This window comes from Notechis scutatus, chromosome 4 (assembly GCF_049901735.1).
Source record: "Notechis scutatus isolate UNSWTSFEM ecotype Mainland chromosome 4, rNotScu1.2, whole genome shotgun sequence".
NCBI classification, from domain to species: domain Eukaryota; kingdom Metazoa; phylum Chordata; class Lepidosauria; order Squamata; family Elapidae; genus Notechis; species Notechis scutatus.
The window spans coordinates 55,066,722-55,088,217 of NC_142012.1; the positions used below are offsets into that span (position 1 = coordinate 55,066,722).

At 44.7% G+C, this 21,496-nt stretch overlaps 1 protein-coding gene across 3 annotated transcripts in view; it reads left to right on the top strand.

The window, feature by feature from the left end:
- Positions 1 to 21,496, top strand: part of ARAP2 (ArfGAP with RhoGAP domain, ankyrin repeat and PH domain 2) — a 135,443-nt gene that overhangs the window by 85,136 nt on the left and 28,811 nt on the right. For all 3 annotated transcript variants that reach the window (XM_087965848.1, XM_087965846.1, XM_087965847.1), the window contains exons 20-25: positions 1,340 to 1,503; positions 2,567 to 2,779; positions 4,234 to 4,339; positions 8,623 to 8,770; positions 15,964 to 16,032; positions 18,000 to 18,074. In XM_087965848.1, the coding sequence (XP_087821974.1) occupies positions 1,340 to 1,503; positions 2,567 to 2,779; positions 4,234 to 4,339; positions 8,623 to 8,770; positions 15,964 to 16,032; positions 18,000 to 18,074 (775 nt within the window). The remainder of the gene's footprint in view (positions 1 to 1,339; positions 1,504 to 2,566; positions 2,780 to 4,233; positions 4,340 to 8,622; positions 8,771 to 15,963; positions 16,033 to 17,999; positions 18,075 to 21,496) is intronic.

Below are 21,496 nucleotides of genomic sequence, written 5' to 3' on the forward strand. Positions count from 1 at the left end.
TCAGATTCTGCCAGGGACATGACAAACACCTCCTCCTCCTCCTCTGATTCAGCTGCTGGAGGACCGGCAGTCGACAGGCCACAACAGATGCTTTGGATATTCTCAGAGGACAGCTTAGCTCTCTGGAAAGGGCTGTGAAATAGAAACTACATAGAAAGAGAGCACTAGAAATCATCACGTTTTCACCAAAATCATAGGATTGCATTTACCAAAACTGTATTGGCTGCATGTGGTTAGAAGTAAACTCTGCTGGGAACAAGGCGGTAGAATTCTGACACAGAAAGTTCATAACCCTGGTTCCATCCATTACAGAGAATCCTTGACTTACAACCAAAATGAAGCCCAAACTTTCTGTTGCTCGCTGAGATACTTGTGCAGTGAGCTTTGCTCCATTTTACGACCTTTCTTGCCATGGGGGTTAAGTGAATCACTGCAGCTGTTAAATGAGTAATGCGGTTGTTAAGCGAATCTGGCTTCCCCATTGACTTTATTTGTCAGAAGCTCGTAAGTAGTGATCGTGTGCACACACACCCCGGGACATAAATATGAGGCAGTTGCCAAGCATCCAAAGTTTGATCACGTGGCCATGGCGATACTGCAAGGGTCATAAGTGTGAAAAATGATCCTAAGTCACTTTCTTTCAGGGATGTTGTAACTTTGGGTCACTAAATGAACTGTTGTAAGTCGAGAACTGCCTGCTCCAACCCAGCTTTTGTCCACCCGGCTTTTGTGCCTTTGAGGTATGGTGGCTGTGGTCTAGTGTCACACTTTGTCCTCACAATGTTTGCGTGATCAGTCCTTGCCGTGGCTTTGCATTGAAAGAGGGAAAATTTTCATATGTCTCTCCCTCCCTCTCTCCCTCCCTCCCTCCCTTTCCCTCCCTCCCTCATTCTCTCTCCCTCCTTCGCTCCCTCCCTCGTCCTCCTCGCTCTCCTTCCCTCTCCCTCCCCTTCTCCCTCCTTCCTCCCTCCCTCTCTCCCTCCCCTCTCTTTCCCTCCTTCCCTCCCCCTCTCTCCCTCCCACTCTCTCTTTCCCTCTCTCCCTCTCTCCCCCTCCCTCCATCTTCCTCCCTCCCTCTCCCTCCCTCCCTTCCCCTCCCTCCCTTCCTCCCTTGTTCTCTCTCCCTCCCTTGCTCTCTTTCCCTCTCCCTCCCCTTCTCCCTCCTTCCCTCCCTCCTCTCCCTCTCCCCTCTCTTTCCTCCTTCCTCACTCTCTCTCATTCCCCTCTCTCTCTCTTTCCTCCCTCCCTCCTCTCTCCCCTCCCTCTCCCTCTCTCCCTCCCTCCCTCCCTCTCTCTCTCCCCACACTTTTTGGTGTCTTTCCTCAAACTTTATTTGCAGAACATTATACATCCGCGGCCACACCAAGTTGGATTTCATCGCCTGGCATAGCGCTATTGAAAAAGCAGCACGTACCAATGGCAACCTGTTAGAAGATCAGCAGCTCAGCAGAAACGACGTGCCGATTATAGTGAACAGCTGTATCGCATTTGTTACGCAGTATGGTAAGTGGAGATGGGCATTGGTTTAGATTTCCAAAAATTGGAGAGGCACTTGGATTGAGTCCTTAAGAGACTTCACCATCAGATTACATTATGTGGGCTCGAGCTGTGATGTGTAAAAACTACACTTTGAGTATAATGCTCAGTTTGGAATAGGTGTGCTGAGAATGGAACTTGTTCAGTACTACCTTGGTACTCATAATTAATTGTTTCTGGGAGGCACAATGAGTGCCAAAAACAATGAATATGAAACAAATGTTTCCCATAAGGAATAACGCAGTGAGTCACAAGGCAGCCAACACTGAGAAGCTCTAGTTTGTGTGTTGAGTACCAAACAAATGATGAGTACCAGGACCACATTTTCATGTCGAAATGCACTGAGTACCAAATTTGATGAGTTTCAAAGCAGTTGAGTTTCAAGGTACCACGATATCTCATTACTAGGGCAATAGCACTGGGAAATTGAAGTTAGAGCACCCTAGAGAACCACTGAACAAATTTCTCACTTAACAACAGAAAATTTGGGCTCAGTTGTGGCCATAAGTCAAGGACTACCTGTAACTGGGTTTAGATTTGAATGTGTGTTCTATATCCTGCTCTTTCATAATAGGCATGCTTTACATTTTCCACCCTGCTAATCCACAAAGAGCTGAAAACGACTGGAATCATGGAGTTTTATCTGATTATTTGTAGAATATGAAAAACTTTGAATAACCAATGTAGGTGTATATCTAGTTATACAGCACATCTCTAGTTATATATCTCTTTAAGGCAGCCTTCTTTAATATGTCTCCACCTTGTGTTGAGTGTGTTGGCATTCCTGGAGGTCAAAGAAAAAAAACCAACCCCATTAAGGTTGTCTTCAAGATCTGAATTTTGCTTCCAGCAACATCATCTAAACAATTTCAAAACATTTTCGGCAGATGAAATATAAACAAAAGGCTCAGCGCCATTGTACGAGATTGTTCCGCCTATAATGCCATGGAACATCTTGTTTCTTTGACATTGGTTGGGTTTTTTTTTTAATAATGTTTTTGGCTGATAACTTTATTTTTTCTTATTTAAGGTTTGGGAAGCAAACATATCTACCTGAAGAATGGAGATCCTTCATATGTGAAGGAGCTTTTGGAATGTTTCAAAAAAGATGCCAGAAGTGTTAAGCTGAGAGCTGGGACGAACCGGCTGGAAGATGTTACGGATACACTAAAATATTTTCTTTGTGAAATAGACGATGCACTACTGACCAAAGAACTTTATCCTTTTTGGATCTCAGCATTAGGTAACACATTATGCAATAGTTCTGAAGCTCTATCTGCTGCAATATAAAATAAAACATAGAATAACAGAAGTGGAAGGGACCTTGGAGGTCATCTAGTCCAGGGGTCGCCAACCTTTTGGACCTCAGGGACCACCAAACTCATAGTTTTAAATCCTGCGGACCAGAGACCCTGGGAAAATCCCCCCAAAAAGTCTGCAGGAAAATTCCCAACCTCGTTTTCCTATCAATCAATGATTGTTTATTTGGGATAGCAGGATACCATCTCCAGTTCCGTTCTCGGGGAGAGAGAGAGAGAGAGAGACTTTTGGCTTCATGCAAGGAAAGCAGCAGAAGCAGCAGAAGTCTTTCTTTCCCCCAAACTCCACCAGAAATGAGTCTTTGTGAAACTTGTCACGCCGGCACAGCCTCTTGGAGCAGGATGACTTGCAGGGTCTCAAAGACTCATTTATGGTGGAGTTTGGGGGAAAGAAAGAAAGACTTTTGCTGCTTTCCTTGCGTGCAGCCAAAAGCAGGAGAAGAAAAAAGTGGAAAGAAGCAGCCCGGTGGCCAGGCCAGGCACGTGGGGCAAGTGGGGCAAGTTCCCCCCCTTCGCCTTTTCCTCTCCTCCCCTCACTAGCTCATGTTGTTCGCAATGCAAGCGATGCAAGCCTTGTGTTCCCGCGGGCCATGTGGGCGGCACAGCCTTGTGTTCCCGTGCAGCCTGGATTAATTGCTTTGGAGGTGACATTTCTCTGCGGACCACCAACATTTTCTCGCAGACCACCAGTGATCCCTGGCCCACTGGTTGGCGACCACTGTTCTAGTCCAACCGTCTGCTGAAGCAGGAGACCCTGTTCCATTTCAGACAAATGGTTATCCAATCTCTTCTTTAAAACTTCCAGTGATGGAGCACGTACAGCTTCTGAAGGCAAGGTATTCCACTGGGTGATAGTTCTCATCATTAAGAAATTTCTCCTTGCTTTTAAGTTGCTTCTCTCCTTGGTTAGTTTCCAATCACTGTTTGTTTTCTTGCCTTTTGGTGCTTTGGAAAATAGTTTGGCTCCTTTGTCTTTATAGGAGGCCCTCAAATATTGGAACACTGCTATTCTGTCACCCCTGGTCCTTCTTTTCATTAGATAGTCATTAATTCCTGCAACCATTCTTCATAGGTTTTAGCCTCCAGCCCACGAATCATTTTGGTTGCTCTTCTCTGCACTCTTTCCAGAGTGTCAACATCTTTTTTTACGATGTTGTGGTGACCAAAACTCAGTTGTGAGCAAAGGCTCAGTTGTGGTCATAAGTCAAGGACTTACCTTCATTTCTATTGTGTCGATGAAGGAGAGGGTGATTGGATAAACAATCTTTGCAAACGCCTCGTTGCTGCTGAAGGGACAGGCCAATTCTGGTTGTCTTTTCATCTGCATGGTAGTTAATCCCGGGTAATTTAATTTCTGCCCTTCCCTCTTCTCCATCAGATACACTGGATAACAAAGACAGAGTGAGAAAATACAGCACTTTCATTCGCACGCTTCCACCTGTCAACAAAGCAACTCTGGCAGCATTAATGGAACATCTTTACAGGTCAGTCTGAAAACATGATTTGAGCTGGTGTGGGATTATCATCATCATCATCAGTAGCAGCACCATCAGAATAGAACTGGAAGGGACCTTGGAGGTCTTCTAGTCCAACCCCCTGTTCAAGCAGGAAACCCATATTATTTCAGACAAGTGACTGTCCAGTTTCTTCTTAAAAACCTCCAGTGATGGAGCACCCACAACTTCTGAAGGCCACCCTTTCCATTGGTTTATTGTCCTCACTGTTAGGAAGTTTCTCCTTAGTTCCAGGTTGCTTCGGTCCTTGAATAATTTTAATCCCTTGTTTCTTGTCTTGCCCTCTGGTGCTTTGAAAAATAAATTGACCCCCTCCTCTTTGTGGCAGCCTCTCAAATACTGGAAGACTGCTATCATGTCTCCCCCTAGTCCTTCTTCTTCTTTTTTTTTAAAGAATAGAATAGAATTCTTTATAGAATAGAATTCTTTATTGGCCAAATGTGATTGGACACACAAGGAATTTGTCTTGGTGCAATCGTTCTCAGTGTACCTAAAAGAAAAGACATTCATCAAGAGTCAAGAATCTTAAGGTACAACACTTAATAATAGTCATTGGGTATAATAAGCAATCAAATCATACCAGGAAACAGTCAATATAAATCATTAGGACATAAGTGACAAAGTTACAGTCACAAGTGGGAGGGGATGGGTGATAAGGAGTGATGAGAAGATTAACAGTAATAGTAGTGCAGACTTTGTAAAAAGTTGGACAGTGTTGAGGGAATTATTTGTTTAGCAGAGTGATGGTGTTTGGGGAAAAACTGTCCTTGTGTCTAGTTGTTCAGGTGTGCAGTGCTCTATAGCGTCATTTTGAGGGAAGGAGTTGTAACAGTTCATGTCCAGGATGTGAGGGGTCTATAGATATTTTCACAGCCCCCTTTTTGACTCGTGCAGTATACAGGTCCTCGATTGAAGGCAGGTTGGTAATAATTTTTTTTTCTGCAATCCTAATTATTCTCTGGAGTCCCGTTGGGTTGCAGAACCAAACCAGACAGTTATAGAGATGCAGATGAACAGACTCAATCATTCCTCTGTAGAATTTCTTTTCTCTAGACTAGCCGAACCCAAATCCTGCCTGCGTTATTCATACATTTTAGTCTCCAGGCCTTTAATCCAGCATATTATAATCCAGTTTATTATTATTATAATAATAGCATGGAAATAGCACCTTCTGCAGGTGAACATGTTGCATTAGAAGAAATATTTTGCATGCATCATTTCAAATATTCATGAGATGATTCAAGCTGGGACAGTGTGACTAGTTTATCCTGCTTTCATGAGATGCTCTGACCTTTTCAAAAACGGTTCAGGACTATCAGCAAAAGTCATTGATAAAATATCAACAAAGTAAAGTCAATGCGCGCAAATAGCCACGAAGGTTGCCCAAATGTAATGAGATCTCGCACACACGTATACTTCTCCAGCATTAGCTGACACTGTCTGAGGACTGTATGAATAGCATCTCATGTTATATGACAAGGGTCTTCAAACTTGGCAAGAGTAAGACTTGTGGATTTCCAACTCCCAGAATTCCTGAGCTAACACGACTGGAGGAGAAATTCTGGGAGTTGAAGTCCACAAGTCTTAAAGCTGTCAAGTTTGAAGACCCCTGTTATATGATATTCACCTCATCTCTATATTATACATGTGAAGTGGGATTAATGACACTGTAGCTTGCAAAGACATCCTGGGAAAGCATATCAGAATATCAGAGTTGGAAGAGCAAGAAAACCCTATACCATTCCAGAGAAATGGTTGTCAAGTTTATTTTTGAAAGCCTCCAGTGATGGAGCACCCGTAATTGGTTGGCTGAATGGAAATTTCTCCTTAGTTCTAGGTTGGTTCTCTCCTTGATTAGTTTCCATCCCTTGTTTCTTATCATGCCTTTAGGAGCTATCCTATCCTAACAATCTAATGCAATCTTTAATATGACCATAGACTCCATAAATACATCCAAACTATCTGCATAAATATACAGCTCATATCCAGATTTATTTTACAAGGAGGTAGATAATTGTAACGAGAACTAGTTTTGATGTCTACAAACTAAGTAACTGTGGATTCTAGTCCTGCCTTGGTCACAAATCTAGCTGGATGATCTTATGTCAGTCCTTTTCTCTCAGCCCTTGGGAGCAAACAATGGCAAACCAACTTTTGAAATTTTACACACACACACACACACACACACACACACACACACACACAAAAAAAAAAAAAACTCTGAAGGGACTTATCTAAGTAGCTGCCAGGGGTCAGAAGGTATTAAAAGGTGCACAAACACAGAATATAGACATATTCTTATATATATTCTTAAACATAGGTGTTTAAAGCTAATAATCTAGCATAATAATGGAGGGGACAATGGAGGTCTTCTAGTCTAACCCCACTGCTCAACCAGGAAACTCTACAGTGTTTCAGACAAATGACTTCTTAAAAAACCACCACCGTTGGAGCAAATTAACTTCTGGGGGCAAGTCGTTCCAGTGATTAATGGTTCTCAGTGTCAGGAAAAATCTATATAAAAACATCGTAAAGGAAGTGGCCTGTTTATTTACACAGTTCATTACTTTCTAGCTGAGCAAAGATCTGTTGCCCCTTACCCAATTATTGCCTGCCAAAAAGTAAAAGAAAAAAAAAATTCAGCTCAAAGGGGTCAATACCCCAGCTTGGCCCTAAATGCAATCCTTAAGAATAGTTATTGAGGAAAATTTAAAAAAAAAGCTGCACCCCAGGAATTGTTTGGCCTGCAATATATTCTGTGCTTGCCTATAATTATGGAATAGACTTCTATGTTGTTCTAATGGCCAGTTTTCTGCATTTAAAGCTGTCCTTTCAAAGGGTTACGAGAGCCATTTATTCAGGGTTTGGCTTTTGAGCAACGAGTTTCTAACTCTTTGGAATGCAAATGCATAGTTGATGAAGAGGCCAGCAAAACTTGTTTAAAGCTGGCAAGCGGTAGCCTAATGAGATAGATCTCCAGCAACTCAGAGGCCAGGTTTCATGGGTGAATTATATTTTTGACCTTGAGTTGCGTGAAAGCAGTGTTTCAAACTCTTAAGGGGTTGCCGTAAAGAAGAGAGAGCTAATCTAGTCTCCAAAGTACAAGAATAATAGATGGAAACTGAATCAAGGAGAGAAGCAACCTAGAACTGAGTAGAAATTTCCTGACAGTTAGAACAAATCATCAGTGGAACAACTGGCCTCCAGAAGTTGTGAATGCTCCATCACTGGAGGCATTTAAGAAGAGACTGGACAACCATTTGTCTGAATGATATAGAGTTCCCTGCCTAAGCAGGGGGTTGGACTAGAAGACCTCCAAGGTCCCTTCCAACTCTGTTTTTCTATGTTTTTTCTAAGGCTGGGAGAATAAGTCCTGCCTGCAAGTTTAGATTACTGCCCTAAATAGATTTTAGCTTTGATCCTCGTTCTCTATCATGCTCTCATCCAGGAAGGACATTTTCTCTAAGGCATCTTACTGTTAGGTAGAAGAATAGCAGTAGCAATAGCACTTAGATTTATATACCGTCTCATGGTGTTTTTACAGCCTTCTCTAAGAGGTTTACAGAGTCAGCCTCTTGCGCCCAACAATCTGAGTCCTTACTTTACTGACCTCGGAAGGCTGGAAGGCTGAGTCAACCTTGAGCCGGTGGGAATCGAACTGCTTGCAGTCGGCAGAATTAGCCTGCATTACTGCATTCTAACACTGGGGAGGAAGGCAAGGAAGGGAGGGAGGGAAGAAGGAAGGAAGGAAGGAAGGAAGGAAGGAAGGAAGGAAGGAAGGAAGGAAGGAAGGAAGGAAGGAAGGCGAGAGCAATAGCAATCTCACTTAGATTTATATATCATTTCCCAGTGCTTTTCAGCCCTCTCTAAGCAGTTTTCAGAGTTAGCCTCTTGCCCCAACAATATGGGTCCTCATTTTACTGACCTCAGAAGAATGGAAGGTTGAGTCAACCTTTAGCTGGTCAGGATTGAACTCCTGGCAGTGGGCAGAGTTAGTTTGCAATACTGCATTCTAACCACTGCGTCACCACAGCTCAAGAAAGGGATTGTGTCAAACTAGAGGCATGAGAATCATCAGTTAATGACCTGGGAAAATCAGTTAAGCTGGGAACACATAGAAGTTCAATTTAATGAGAACATCTCTTTGAGTTGACTTCTGTTGTCGGGAAAGGCAAACCGCGGCCGCTTCACTGCTTGCTATAACGCCTGCCATATATATTTATTTTTATCAGATTTGTTAACTTCATCCACAGGGTTCAGAAGTGTTCAGAAATCAACCTGATGGAGCCCCACAATCTGGCGATGGCTTTTTCCTCCTGCTTGTTTCAAACCAGAGGACAAACAAGTGAAGAGGTTGATGTGGTTGAGGACTTAATTGTAAATTATGTGCAGCTTTTTGATGTGAGTACCTGCAGCATCGATCCGATCTCCTTGGAGGTAAAATTGAGGCAAATGGGGTGAAAATTTTAATCCTGCTTCATCCCTTTGCTTGGGAAGGTTGTTGTTGTTGTTGTTGTTGTTGTTGTTGTTGTTGTTGTTGTTGTTATTATTATTATTATTATTATTATTATTATTATTATTATTATTATTATTTAGCTTAGTATGATATTTGCTTTATAATTGGAATGGTTTTAAACAGAACCCAGGGTTTTACTGAATCGGCAAATCAGCCGTCGACTCCCATGATTTTCATTAAAAATGTAGAATATCGGAAAACCCCTTCGGAGCACTGGGTGACACTAATGCTGTGTTTTTCATTTGGGGAAGGTGTTGTTATGTCTCTGGTGTTATTTCCCCACCGCACTGGCTTATTTATGAAGTCAAGAACGTACAGGGTTTTCTGCGAGCACAATAGACAAGCTTACAGAATGCTTCCTGCTGTATGTATACGTAAGGGAGTTGGTGTGGTCAGAAAGAGAGCACCCGTTTTCTAAAAGTAGTAGCCCAGGCGGGATACAGTGATGCAAACTGGTGCTCTCCTTGGAAATAGGCCAGCATTCTGTCCTTCTCTTCTGTATACCTCTTTCTTTTCCTTCCTTCCTTCCTTCCTTCCTTCCTTCCTTCCTTCCTTCTTCCTTCCTTCCTTCCTTCCTTCCTCCCTTCCTCCCTTCCTCCCTCCCTCCCTCCCCCCTCCCTTCCTCCCTTCCTCCCCCCTTCCCTCCCTTCCCATCTCCTTCCTTTCTTCCTTTCCCCTTCCCTCCCATCTCCCTCCCTCCTTCCTCCCTGCCCTCTCCTCTCCCTCCTATCTCCTTCCTTCTTTCCTTCCTTCCCCATTCCCTCCCATCTCCCTCCCCCTCCTTCCTCCCTCCCTCCCTCCCTTCCCATCTCCCTCCCATCTTCCTCCCTCTCTCCCCCTTCTTTCCTCCCTGCCCTCCTCTCCTCTCCCCTCCCTTCCCATCTCCTTCTTTCTTTCCTTCCTCTCTCCCTACATCACATCACATTAAACTACACTGACTGGAAATGTAATATAGATCAGGGGTCCCCAACCACCGGTCCCGCGGACGGTACCGGTCAGCGGAACAACTCCTACCGGTCCGTGGCTTGCTGGCGCCGCCATCTTTTTGATGAAAAAGTGCTTCCGGTGAGCTTTTCCGGGTAGAAAGCTCACGGAAGCACGTTTTCATCAAAAAGATGGCGGCGCCCAGCTGATGCGTGCCGGGCCGCGGCGCCAGCTGATGCCGGTACCGGGCAGCGGCGTCAAAAGGTTGGGGATCACTGATATAGATGATAAATAGATAGATGGATGGATGGAGATGATAGAGATAGATAGATAGATGATAGACAGACAGACATATATATATATATATATATATATATATATATATATATATATATATAGAAAGAGATATAGATACAGATATATAGATAAATAGATAATTTGGTTTGCATTTGGTTCACAATCTTAGATAGATAGATAGGTAGGTAGGTAGGCAGGCAGGCAGGCAGGCCGACACAGAGGATAGACTTACACACACACACACACACACACACACACACACACACACACACACACACCTGCCAACTTGTACTAGTAGCATTACAAATACTTGCATTAGGAAATTTCAAATGCTTGTTTTTACTTTACTTTTCTTTTTTTAAAAAATAATGTTTAATTTATAACCACCACAGAAGAAGGATTACGGTTTAGTGTTTGAAAACATTTCTCTGTGGATATTGTTTTACTTTTCAGAAAGATCAAAAGAAGGCTGCTAGCACCTTTTGTCTTGAATTGCCACTCACTTTATCAGATGCAAAAAGTGGTTGAACGAATGTAAGATGTAGATTGAATTTTAATTGAAGTGGGCTGGGTCAAAAGGAATGGGAAGGTAGGTGGGCTATACAAATTCGTATGATTAGGAGCCAGTGCCCCTAATAAAACACATTGCTGTCATTGTTTTCAGATTCTTATTTGTATTAGTTTATCAAAATATAAAATACAGAAATACAAAGAAAAAATGGGGGGAATTGGGGGAGGAATAGGGGAAGAGGAAAAAGTGTAGGATAAACAGGAAAAGAAACAGAAAAACATTGACTTCTAATTACTTTTGGTACAGTAGAATAAGATAATAAAGTACAATTTAGATTTTTTTACTTTTACATAATAAGATAAAGTAGCCATTTCTATGACAACAACTTTATCAAATCAGCCAAAACTAAAATTTCATTCCCCCCCCTCACCTTAAGTGCTAAGTTCAAAAGAGGTTTCCAAATAGAGACAAAAATTGTGTTCTTTTCTTCAGTCATTTCAGAATAATGGTGTTGGAAGGGACCTTGGAGGTCCTTTGTCCAGCCCCCTGCTCAAAATCTATACTGCATGCTCAAAAACGTGTAGACTAATTGAAAACTATATTTTTCCCCCTCTTATTGGTCGGGGTAATGAATCTGGCCTCTTTCTGTCCAGCTCATCTCTCTCAGTCTATATTTATGGTTTCTCAACCGTAGCAGCTTAAAGACATATGGACTTCAACCTCCCAGAATTTCTCAGCCAGCTTGAAAGAGACGAAAAGCAGGTTTCTGGTCCAGCATCTTCACCACTAGCCCACACTCAGAGGTGGGCTGCTGGGGGACACAGAGAGCCCCCAATAATCTCAGAAAGACAAGCAGCACAAAAGGGGATCCTGGGGCACTGCAACTTTCATAAATATGAGTCAGTTACCAAGTGTGATGACCCAGGGTGGGATACAAAATAAACACAGTCACAAAAAACAGGTGAAGCCCCTTTTATTCCTTTACTTTGCTTCCAAGCTTCAAATATCCTTGACTGGAGACAAAAAAATTCCCACACAAACAGTTACAAGAAGGAGGAAATGCCATTTAAATTATAAAGAGTAAAAAACAACACAAATGAGGCAAGATAAGGGCTTGAAGATGTCCACAGATATCAGAACACACATTGGGAAGGACATCAAACTCAGAGAGTAACTATAAACTAGAGATATTTACATGCTTTGTTTCCAGCACTCGCCCGTACGCATGTCTGTCCTCTTATCCAGTTGTCACCTGCAGCCCATGAAGAGGATCAAGGCCCTCTCCTCCCCAGTAGACCACATCTCTCCCTTATTCTCTCCTCCCTGCATGGCCTAGGATGGAGAGGGGATGGGCCTGGGTCCTCCTCTGACTGCCCAGCTGGCCTCCGCCCTTCCCCAGCCTCCTCCACAACCTCCGGAGCCACACTTCCACTCCCTGTCAGCTGTTCCTCCTCTCCCTCAGAGTCAGTCTCCACCAGGGGCATGACATCAAGCTTCTGAATTTCGATCACGTGACCAATGGTGATGCTGCAGAGGTTGTAAGTGTGGAAAAACAGCCATGTCATTTTTTCCCGGTGCCGTTGTAACTCTGAATGGTCACTAAATGAACCATTGTAAGACGAGGACTACTTGTAACCCTTTTTTCAAATCAACCTTCTTCGGTTTCTTCAGTTCCCCATTTTGTTTCACTGTGCAATGTGGTCGGCCTATTTTGCTGCTTGTAAAATGGTGTGAATTCCCTCTTGACTTACGCTGTGCCAGATTGACGCATAACTGCAAGAAAGTGTAAACCGATCATGGAAACTTCAAGAGCAGCCATAAAGCTGTCCAGAAAAGCCGATGCTGAACTATCTATAGTTGTAAATGTAAAATGGTTAGTAAAATAACCAGATTTTACTACGTACTTTGGCAGGTCACACAAATGCGGCAATGCAGACATTAATGTAGAAAAGACAAAATATAAAAGAGCATAGCTGAAAGGTCTGTAGAGATTCTCAGCCATCCAGGTCATGGTTGTCCCAAAGGTGCTTTTTCAGGAGGCAACTGGACTTTCTGGTTTTTTTTTTCCTTTTGAAGATGTTTTGCTTCTCATCCAAGAAAAAAACAAGAAAAAGTCCAGTTGCCTCCTGAAAAAAGTACCTTTGAGACAACCATGACCTGGAGGACTGAGAATCTCTACAGACTTTTAGCTATACAATTTGGGATGAACGCCCTTTGAATGGTGTGGGAGTATGAGTAAATTTCCAGGGAAAAAATAATGCAGACTACAGAAACCATTAGCACTACTCAGGTAAGCCTGAGGACACAGATAAACCTCCAAGTGCCCTCAACGATCCTCTAAAAGGATGCAAATGACCGGCTGCCTGCAAGGAGTATCAGTCCTTCCATTCCCCACCATCCAGTCAGAGCTAAAGAAGCTTCTTGGTTGGGGAGTGAAACGTCTTCAAAAGAAAAAAAGAACAAGAAAAAGTCCACTTGCCTGCGAACTGCCAAATTTCCAGCAGCCAGCAGCCTACAGAAGTAGCCTGCAGTACTATACTCTAACCACTGCACCACCAAGGCTATAGGAATTCTATTTGCCATAGGCTCTAGATCAGGGGTGTCAAACTCAAGGCCCGCGGGCCGTATTTGGCTTGTGGTGTGCTTAAATCTGGCCCACGGTGCCGGCCTTGAAATATCAAAGGACTGGCCTGGAGTTGCTTCTGCCAGCAAAAATGGGCTGTGGGGAGGGGATGGCCCATTTTCGGCTGGCAGAGTGCTGCAGGAGGCCATGGAGGCCGAAGACGGGCCTTGTAGGGGCCTCACGGGGGCCTCCGCATGGCCCGTTTTCGGCCAGCAGAGTGCTTCAGGAGGCTGTTGAGGCTGAAAATGGGGCAGAGTGGGCTGTGTGAGGCCTCCCCGTGCCCCATTTAGGCTGGCAGGGGGCTGCAGGGGACATCCATCCCATCTCCCTCTCCCCATGCCCTCCTGACCCACGGAGGAAAACTACAATGCTGGCCCTCGAAGAAATCCAGTTTGACACCCCTGCTCTAGATCAGGGCTCCAGGAAAATTCCTCATCCTGTTTTCCTACCGATCGATCATTCCTTATTTGGGATCACAGGATACTGTCTCCAGCTCCGTTCTCAGGGGAGAGAGAAAGAGAGAGAGAGATACCTTTGGCTTCATGCAAGGAAAGCAGCAGAAGCAGCAGAAGTCTTTCTTTCTCTCCCCCAAACCCTGCTAGAAATGAGTCTTTGCCAGCGGAGCCTCTTGGAGCAGGAGGCCTTGCAGGGTCCCAAAGACTCATTTCTGGCAGTTTGGGGGAGAGAAAGAAAGACTTGCTGCTTTCCTTGTGTGCAGCCAAAAGCAGCAGAAGAAAGAAGCAGAAAGAAGCAGCCTGGTGGCCAGGCTAGGAGCGTGGGGTGAGAGGGGCAAATCCCCCCCCCATCCTTTCCACCCCTCTCCTCACTACCTCGTGTTGTTCGCAATGCAAACAACACAAGCCTTGTGTTCCCATGGGCCATGTGGGTGGCACAGTCTTTTGTCCCCGCACAGCCTGGATTAATTGCTTTGAGGGGTGCTTTGGGGGTGACATTTCTCTGCGGACCACCAGTTTTCCCCGGCCTACTGGTTGGCGACCACTGCTCTAGATAATTGTCAATCGTTTCTTATTCTAAGTTATAAGTTATAAGCTTTAGAAGGTCTTCAGGTTTTCCTATTGCTTATCAGTGATTAAAAATACCAGAGAACGAAGCTAATTAACCAACAGGCTGGAGTTTAGCTTTATCCTTTCTGTGTTTAGCAGCTGAGGTGCTGACATTGGTTCAAACTTCTAATTAAAAGCTGAAGTCTACATTGCAGTCGTTTTTAATTTTTATTTGTCTTTGATCCATTCAAGCCGCAACGATGGCATTGATTTAAGTGAGGTTGAGCCTCTTTTAAGGGAGGCCCCAACTGAGATCTAAGCTTGTTTTGACTTACGCAGCCTGAATTAAATATCATTGATTTCACTGGTTCATATAACAAGATTGCAGCTGTGCGTTAGGAAATTTTCTGTGGTTAATGGTTTATTTTAGCACACCCCTGTTTTATGAATGTGTTTTTAAATTTTTTTTTTTATTAAAAAATGATAATAAGGGAGGATATCTATGTGCGGAGACTCATAAAACCTGTGGACATGGGCATATATATGCTGTATTTGTGACTTGGTTTTGTTTGTATTCTGCCTTCTCATTTAGAACTTTCTCATTTAGAGTAACAGAGTTGGAAGGGATCTTGGAGGTCTTCTAGTCCAACCCACTGCTTAGGCAGGAAACCCTATACCATTTCATACAAATGGCGGTCCAATCTCTTCTTAAAAACTTCCACTGTTGGAGCATTCAGAACTTCTGGAGGCAAGTTGTTCCACTGATTAATTGTTCTATTTTCCAAAGCACCAAAAAGCATGATGAGAAACAATGGATGGAAACTAACCAAGGAGAGAAGCAACCTAGAACTAAGGAGAAATTTCCTATTGGTGACAGCAATCAATCAATGGAATGGCTTGCTTTCAGAAATTGTGGGTGCTCCATCACTGGAGGCTTTCAAGAAGAGACTGGAAAACCATTTGTCTGAAATGGTGTAGGTTCTCCTGCTTGAGTAGGGGGCTGGACTAGAAGACCTCCAAGATCCCTTCCAACTCTATTATTCTGTGTTCTGTATATTCTTCAGTCTATAGTTCCAAATAAACATTATTATTTTTTTTCAGATAGAAATTTAGCTCTAGGAGTATTCAGAAAGAAACCATTTTAATTTTTTTCCCCACAGAGAAACTGACTTTTCAGCTGAGGGAGTAAAGATCAATATATTTGCAGTTTAGGCTGAAAACATTTAATCCAAAGCATGAAAATAAAATTGTTCCGATGAATGGTGTTGATTGGAAGAAAAGTTGAGGTTCTAATGCAAGAATTCCACCTTATTTTCAAATAGGCAGCTTATAATTTTTCATCTTACTTCTTTGATATAAGGGGTTGGAAGGTTGCCTAAGATAGAACAGTCTCTGGCTATTGTTTTGGTAAATATTAAAGTTTTTTTTTAAAAAAAGAATATTAATGAAAGAAATAACTTTTGCAACAATATTGGGTGGAATAGACCAACAGATTTGATTAAACAAAAAGAAAAAAAGTCATGGGATGGAATACATTAGTTTTACAGAAGAATTGGATTGCATTTGCTGTTTATTGTATTACTGAAAAATTGTTTTGTGAGATGGACATCTCCCTTTATTAGCCCAGTCTGCGTACATCGGATGCAAAAATAGAATTTCTTTGTTAAAAAAGATGCTCAGGCAACTCCTTTCATAAAACTACTGTTGTTGTTTACACAGATTCAGCAAGATCGTGTGAAGCAAATGGACATTGAGAACAGCTTCATCACCAAATGGAAAGACACACAAGTATGTAAAGGCATTGTGATGACCTGGGGCATGGCACAAAGGCAACACAGTCAAATAAGCAATAAGAATCCCTTTATTATCACCAACTTTGACCCCAATGTCCAGGTTACCTTCGGTTGGAGAAAAACTCTCCCAGGAACAGCCTTTAACTGTAAAAAATTCAGTCCAAAACAAGGTACACACAAACTGTAACTTAAAATCCAGACAAACCAAACTGAAGTAATTAGTTTGACAGGGCAGGAGAAAGAATTTCAGACTTGAAAGCATGGCAAAACTCACACAGTTGGGAAGATGCCAGGAACACAGATAAGCCACCACAATACAAGATAAATTCACGTTTGCTCCCAACAGCTGCATGCAGCTTCCTTTTTTATACACTGTGTTCCCAGCTGCAGCTAATGTAGGGAATCAGGGCCCTTTCCTCTCCGTAAGCCACGCAACTCAGTTGCTCCCTTCTCCGTTCCTCCTTGCATGCCCTAGGATGAAGAGGAGGTGGGCCTGGATCTTCCTCTGAAATCCCTCTCCCTTGTTCTACCTCTTCCCTGCTCTGCCCAGCCAGACTCTGCCCTTCCCCAATTTCTTCCACAGCCAACTGAGCCATACTCCTACTCCCTGTCAGCTGTTCGGCTTCCTCCTCTGAATAAATATGGTTCACAAACACAGGACAGCTTTCCAGCTGACAAGCCCAGAGTCTCAACCACTGAGCCAACGCGCTGCCCAATACAGTATTAAACAATGCATATTAATAATGGGTACCTAATAATAAAAACTATCCAAATACTGACAATCATAATAATTCTTCCCTGAAGAAGCCCATCAGCATTGAGGTCTTCAGATCTTCAAACTATGGAGCATCTATCTAGAATCTGTAGTTCTCTGGTACAGATCCTTGTTCTTAATCATAATTACATAATTTTCTGACACTGAGAGCAATCAACCATGGAGCAGCTTGCCTTTACAAGTTGTGGGAGCTTCATCACTGGAGGTTTTCAAGAAGAGACTGGACTGCCTTCTGTCAGAAATGGTGTTGGTCTGCTTTGGCGGAGTGGGGTGTTGGACTAGACCTACAAAGGTCCCTTCCAACTCGGTTAATCTGTATTGCTTACTGCTCATTTGGTACGTTTAAATTCAATAAATAAATCTTTAAGTAGCCAGGGGCATTGAAGGAAAGTTTGCCTTTGTTTTAAGGATATTTTAGTCATTCTTTTGTGGACTATGTATTTACCCTCATTCATTTTTGGCATATGACAAAATTGAATAAATGAATGAATGAATTCTTTATTGGCCAAGTGTGATTAGGAATTTGTTTTGGTGCAAATGCTCTCAGTGTACATAAAAGAAAAGATACATTCATCAGTCAAGAATCATAAGATACAACACTTAGTAATAGTCATAGGGTACAATAAGCAATCAAATCATACTAGGAAACAGTCAATATAAATTGTAAGGATACAAGCGACAAAGTTACAGTCATACAGTCATAAGTGGGAGGAGATGGGTGATAAGGAGTGATGAGAAGATTAATAGTAGTGCAGGCCTTGTAAATAATTGGACAGTATTGAGGTAATTATTTGTTTAACAGATGGCTTTCGGGAAAAACTGTCCTTGTGCCTAGTTGTTCTGGTGTGCAGTGCTCTATAGTGTCGTTTTGAGGGAAGGAGTTGAAACAGTTTATGTCCAGGATGTGAGGGGTCTGTAAATATTTTCACAGCCCTCTTTTTGACTTGTGCAATATGCAGGTCCTCAATGGAAGGCAAGTTGGTAGTAATTGTTTTTTCTGCAGTCCTAATTACTCTCTGGAGTCTGTGTCTGTCCTGTTGGGTTGCAGAACCATTCATTGTCTTACATGTGCAGCCTTCAAGATTCAATTGTTTCAGGAAATCTTAATTTACTAGGACAAGGAAAAAAAGAGGCTACCCAGTGTTGATTCATGCCTTTTTAAAAAAATAAAATATCTTTTATTTTAGATTTCTCAGGCTGGAGACTTGCTAATTGACGTTTACGTGGAAAGGAAAGAACCCGACTCCAGCATTATAATAAGGGTTCGTATGACTTTTTCTTCCTTTTTTTATTATAAAAAATGTGTAATTCCTCTGCTGCTTTAAGGCAGTTCAAAAGGCCATTCTTTTTTTAAAAAAAAACATTGGCATAAGTTGCTAATATTTAAATTTATAACTATTTAATTATTATCACATTTTGCAGAACAGATCCCATACTCGATCATAACCATGCATGGAACCCTATGCCTAGTTTAATGAAAAGAAGGACCAGGGGTGACATGATAGCAGAATTCCAATCAGGAGTGGACTTCAAAAATTCCAGTAACTGGTTTGCTGCCCAATTGCTGGGTGGGTGTGGCCATGGTGGGCATGGCCAACCAGAACTTCTGGGAGGGCCCTCTTTTGCCTTCCCAAGGGTCCAGGGGCTTCCCTCGGGCCTCTGGGAAGGCAAAAATGGCCTCCCCTGGGCTCTGGAGGCCCTCTGGAAGCCAGAAACAGGCCTGTTTCTAGATTCCCAGTACTTCCGGTAGGGCCACTTTTCACATTCCCAAGGATCCGGAGGCTTCCATATTGGACGAAAATACATACTTGTTTAAAAAAAAATGTTAAAGCACCACATAGACTATAAGCCCAAAATATTTCTGTTAGGCATAGTACCAGGAAAATATGATAAAAGGGATATATATTTAATATTACATGTCGTGACGGCAGCAAGAATTGTAGATGCACAACATTGGAAAAATGAGGAATCACCTGTAGAAGAAGAAGTAATTTTTTAAAAATGCTAGATTGTGTAGAAATGGATAGGTTGACATTCAAGATAAAAGATAAAGAATATTTTCAAACATGGGACTTATTCTATCAATGGCTGGACAATACAAGTAGAAATTAGAAATTGGAAAAATACTACTATGTATGTTTTATGTTTAATGTATTATTATATTACATACTATTATGTAAGAAAATTAACCTAGACAATACACTGCTCATAAAGGAAAATATATACATTAACTGTTAAAAAAAGTTAGAGGGATTTGATGAAGATTGGTTTCATTATAATTTTAGATTACACATCCTAGGTCATAGGCCTTTTTTTTTTTTTAGTTTGAAGCAGAGGTGGGCTTCAAAAAATTTAGCAACCGGTTCACTGCCCAGTTGCTGGGTGGGCGTGGCCATGGTGGGCGTGGCCTAGTCGGCCTCCTGCACCATTCTGGCCTGGGAGTGAAAATGGGCCACGAGGGGGGACGGACGGACGGACGATTTTGCCCTCCCCAGGCTCTGGAGGCTTTCCTCAATCCTCTAGGACAGGGGTGGGCAACCACGGCCCGCGGGCCACATCCGGCCCGTTGGTCTGTCCAATGCGGCCCGCCCCTGAAAAAAATCGCTGCCATTGGTCTGTCAAATCCGGCCTGCCCCTGAAAAAAAATTGCTGGGCGTGGCGTATTGCCCTGTGCCGCGTGGCCCCCAAAGCTGCAACACAGTGCGGAGCGATCTAGGGGTAGGAAAGAAAAGAAATTTGCAAAGGCCTCGGCTGGGAGTTCGAAATCACCTTCGAGTGCGACCTCTCCGAAGGTGAGTCCCGCCGATCCCCTTTTTTTCCGGGGCTTCCAGGCTTAAACTTTGCAAAGGCAAAGCTTGCAGGCTGGAGCGTCTTCCCGCCGAGGAACGGAAGGGTTCCGCCCGGCGGGCGGGCGGGCTGCTTGGAGCCACTTAAAGCTAGGCCACTGCTGGTGGAGCCTTGCCCTGCCTTGGTGCCCCGTTTCCCGGCTTGGCGGTCCTGCTCGGCGGCACTTTAAAAGCCTGCTCCCAGCACCCGAGCAACTTCCCAGCAACTTTCGGCTTCTTTTTAACTCGTGGGCGCTCGCGCCTGGCCCCGAGCCGTGCGGCGGAAGGGAAGCCCGGCGGGCGGGTGGGCAGGCTGCTTGGAGGCGGCTCCGGGCTTCCTCCACCAGGCGCGAGCGCCCACGAGTTAAAAGGAAGCCAAAGTTGCTGGGAAGTTGCTCGGGTTTCCGGGCTTCCAGGGCTTTGCAAAGGCAAAGTTGCAGGCTGGAGCGTCTTCCCGCCGAGGAGCGGGAAGGGTTCCGCGCGGCGGGTGGGCTGCTTAAACTTTGCTCGGGCAGCACTTTAAAAGCCTGCTCCCAGCACCCGAGCAACTTCCCAGCAACTTTTAACTCGCTGGGCGCCGCGCCGCCCGAGCCGCACGGCAGCCTGCTCCAAGCAGCCCGCCCCACCGTCAGGCGGAACCCTTCCCGCTCCTCAGCGGGAAGACGCTCCCGCCTGCAAACTTTGCCTTTGCAAAGCCCTGAAGCCCCGGAAACCCGAGCAACTTCCCAGCAACTTTCGGCTTCCTTTTAACTCGCGGGTGCTTGCGCCTGGCCCCAAGCCGCGTGGCAGAGGGAAGCCGGCGGGCGGGCGGGCAGACTGCTTGGAGGAGGCTCTGGGCTTCCTCCGCCAGGCACGAGCGCCTGCGAGTTAAAAGGAAGCCGGAAGTTGCTTGGGTTTCCGGGCTTCCAGGCTTAAACTTTGCAAAGGCAAAGTTTGCAGGCTGGAGCGTCTTCCGCCGAGGAGCAGGAAGGGTTCCGCCCGGTGGGCGGGCGGGCTGCTTAAACTTTGCTCGGGTGGCACTTTAAAAGCCTGCTCCCAGCACCCGAGCAACTTCCCAGCAACTTCCGGCTTCCTTTTAACTCTGGCGCTCACGCCTGGCCCCGAGCCGCGCAGCAGAGGGGAAGCCCGGCGGGCGGGCAGGCTGCTTGGAGGAGGTGACCCGTGGTGCTCCGGCAGCAGCAACAGGCAGTTTCGCCGGGCTCCGCTCAGGTGTGCGGCTGGGCCTGTCAGGAGTTGCTACCGCCGGCGCAGCTCCGCGGCTCCAGTCCTGCGTTGCCTTGGGAAGGAAAAGGCAAAACCAGGAGCCACTGAGCCTGAGCCTCCGGTGCCGCTGCTCCCGTTGCAAAGCACCGCCGCGGCTCTTCCTTTTGCCTTTCCCTTCCGAGGCAACGCGGGACTGGAGCCGCGCGGAGCTGCGCCGGTGGTAGCAACTCCTGACTCAGGGGGCCTCCGAGGGGAGGGGAAGGAGGAGAAGAGGGGGGAAGGGTGGGGGGCGATTCCCAAAAATCTTGTGCTGACCGGCCCATCTGTCAAATTTTAAAAGTCAATGCGGCCCCTGAGCCAAAAAGTTTGCCCACCTCTGCTCTAGGAGGACAAAAACAGCCTCCCTGAGCTCCAGAGTCCCTCTGGTGGCTGGAAATGGGCCTGTTTCTGGCCTTCCAGAGCCTCCGGGAGGCCCGTTTTTCACCCTCCCGGAGCCTCCATTCAGGCCCTGCACTTATCTGAGATCCAAAATGGGCCATGTGGGGACTCTTGGAAGGGGTGGGGTGGGGTGGGGGAGGCCAGCCAAGGGTGGAATTTGCTGATTTGCTGGACTGGCCATAAAATTAACAACCAGTTTGCCTGAACCGGGAAGAACC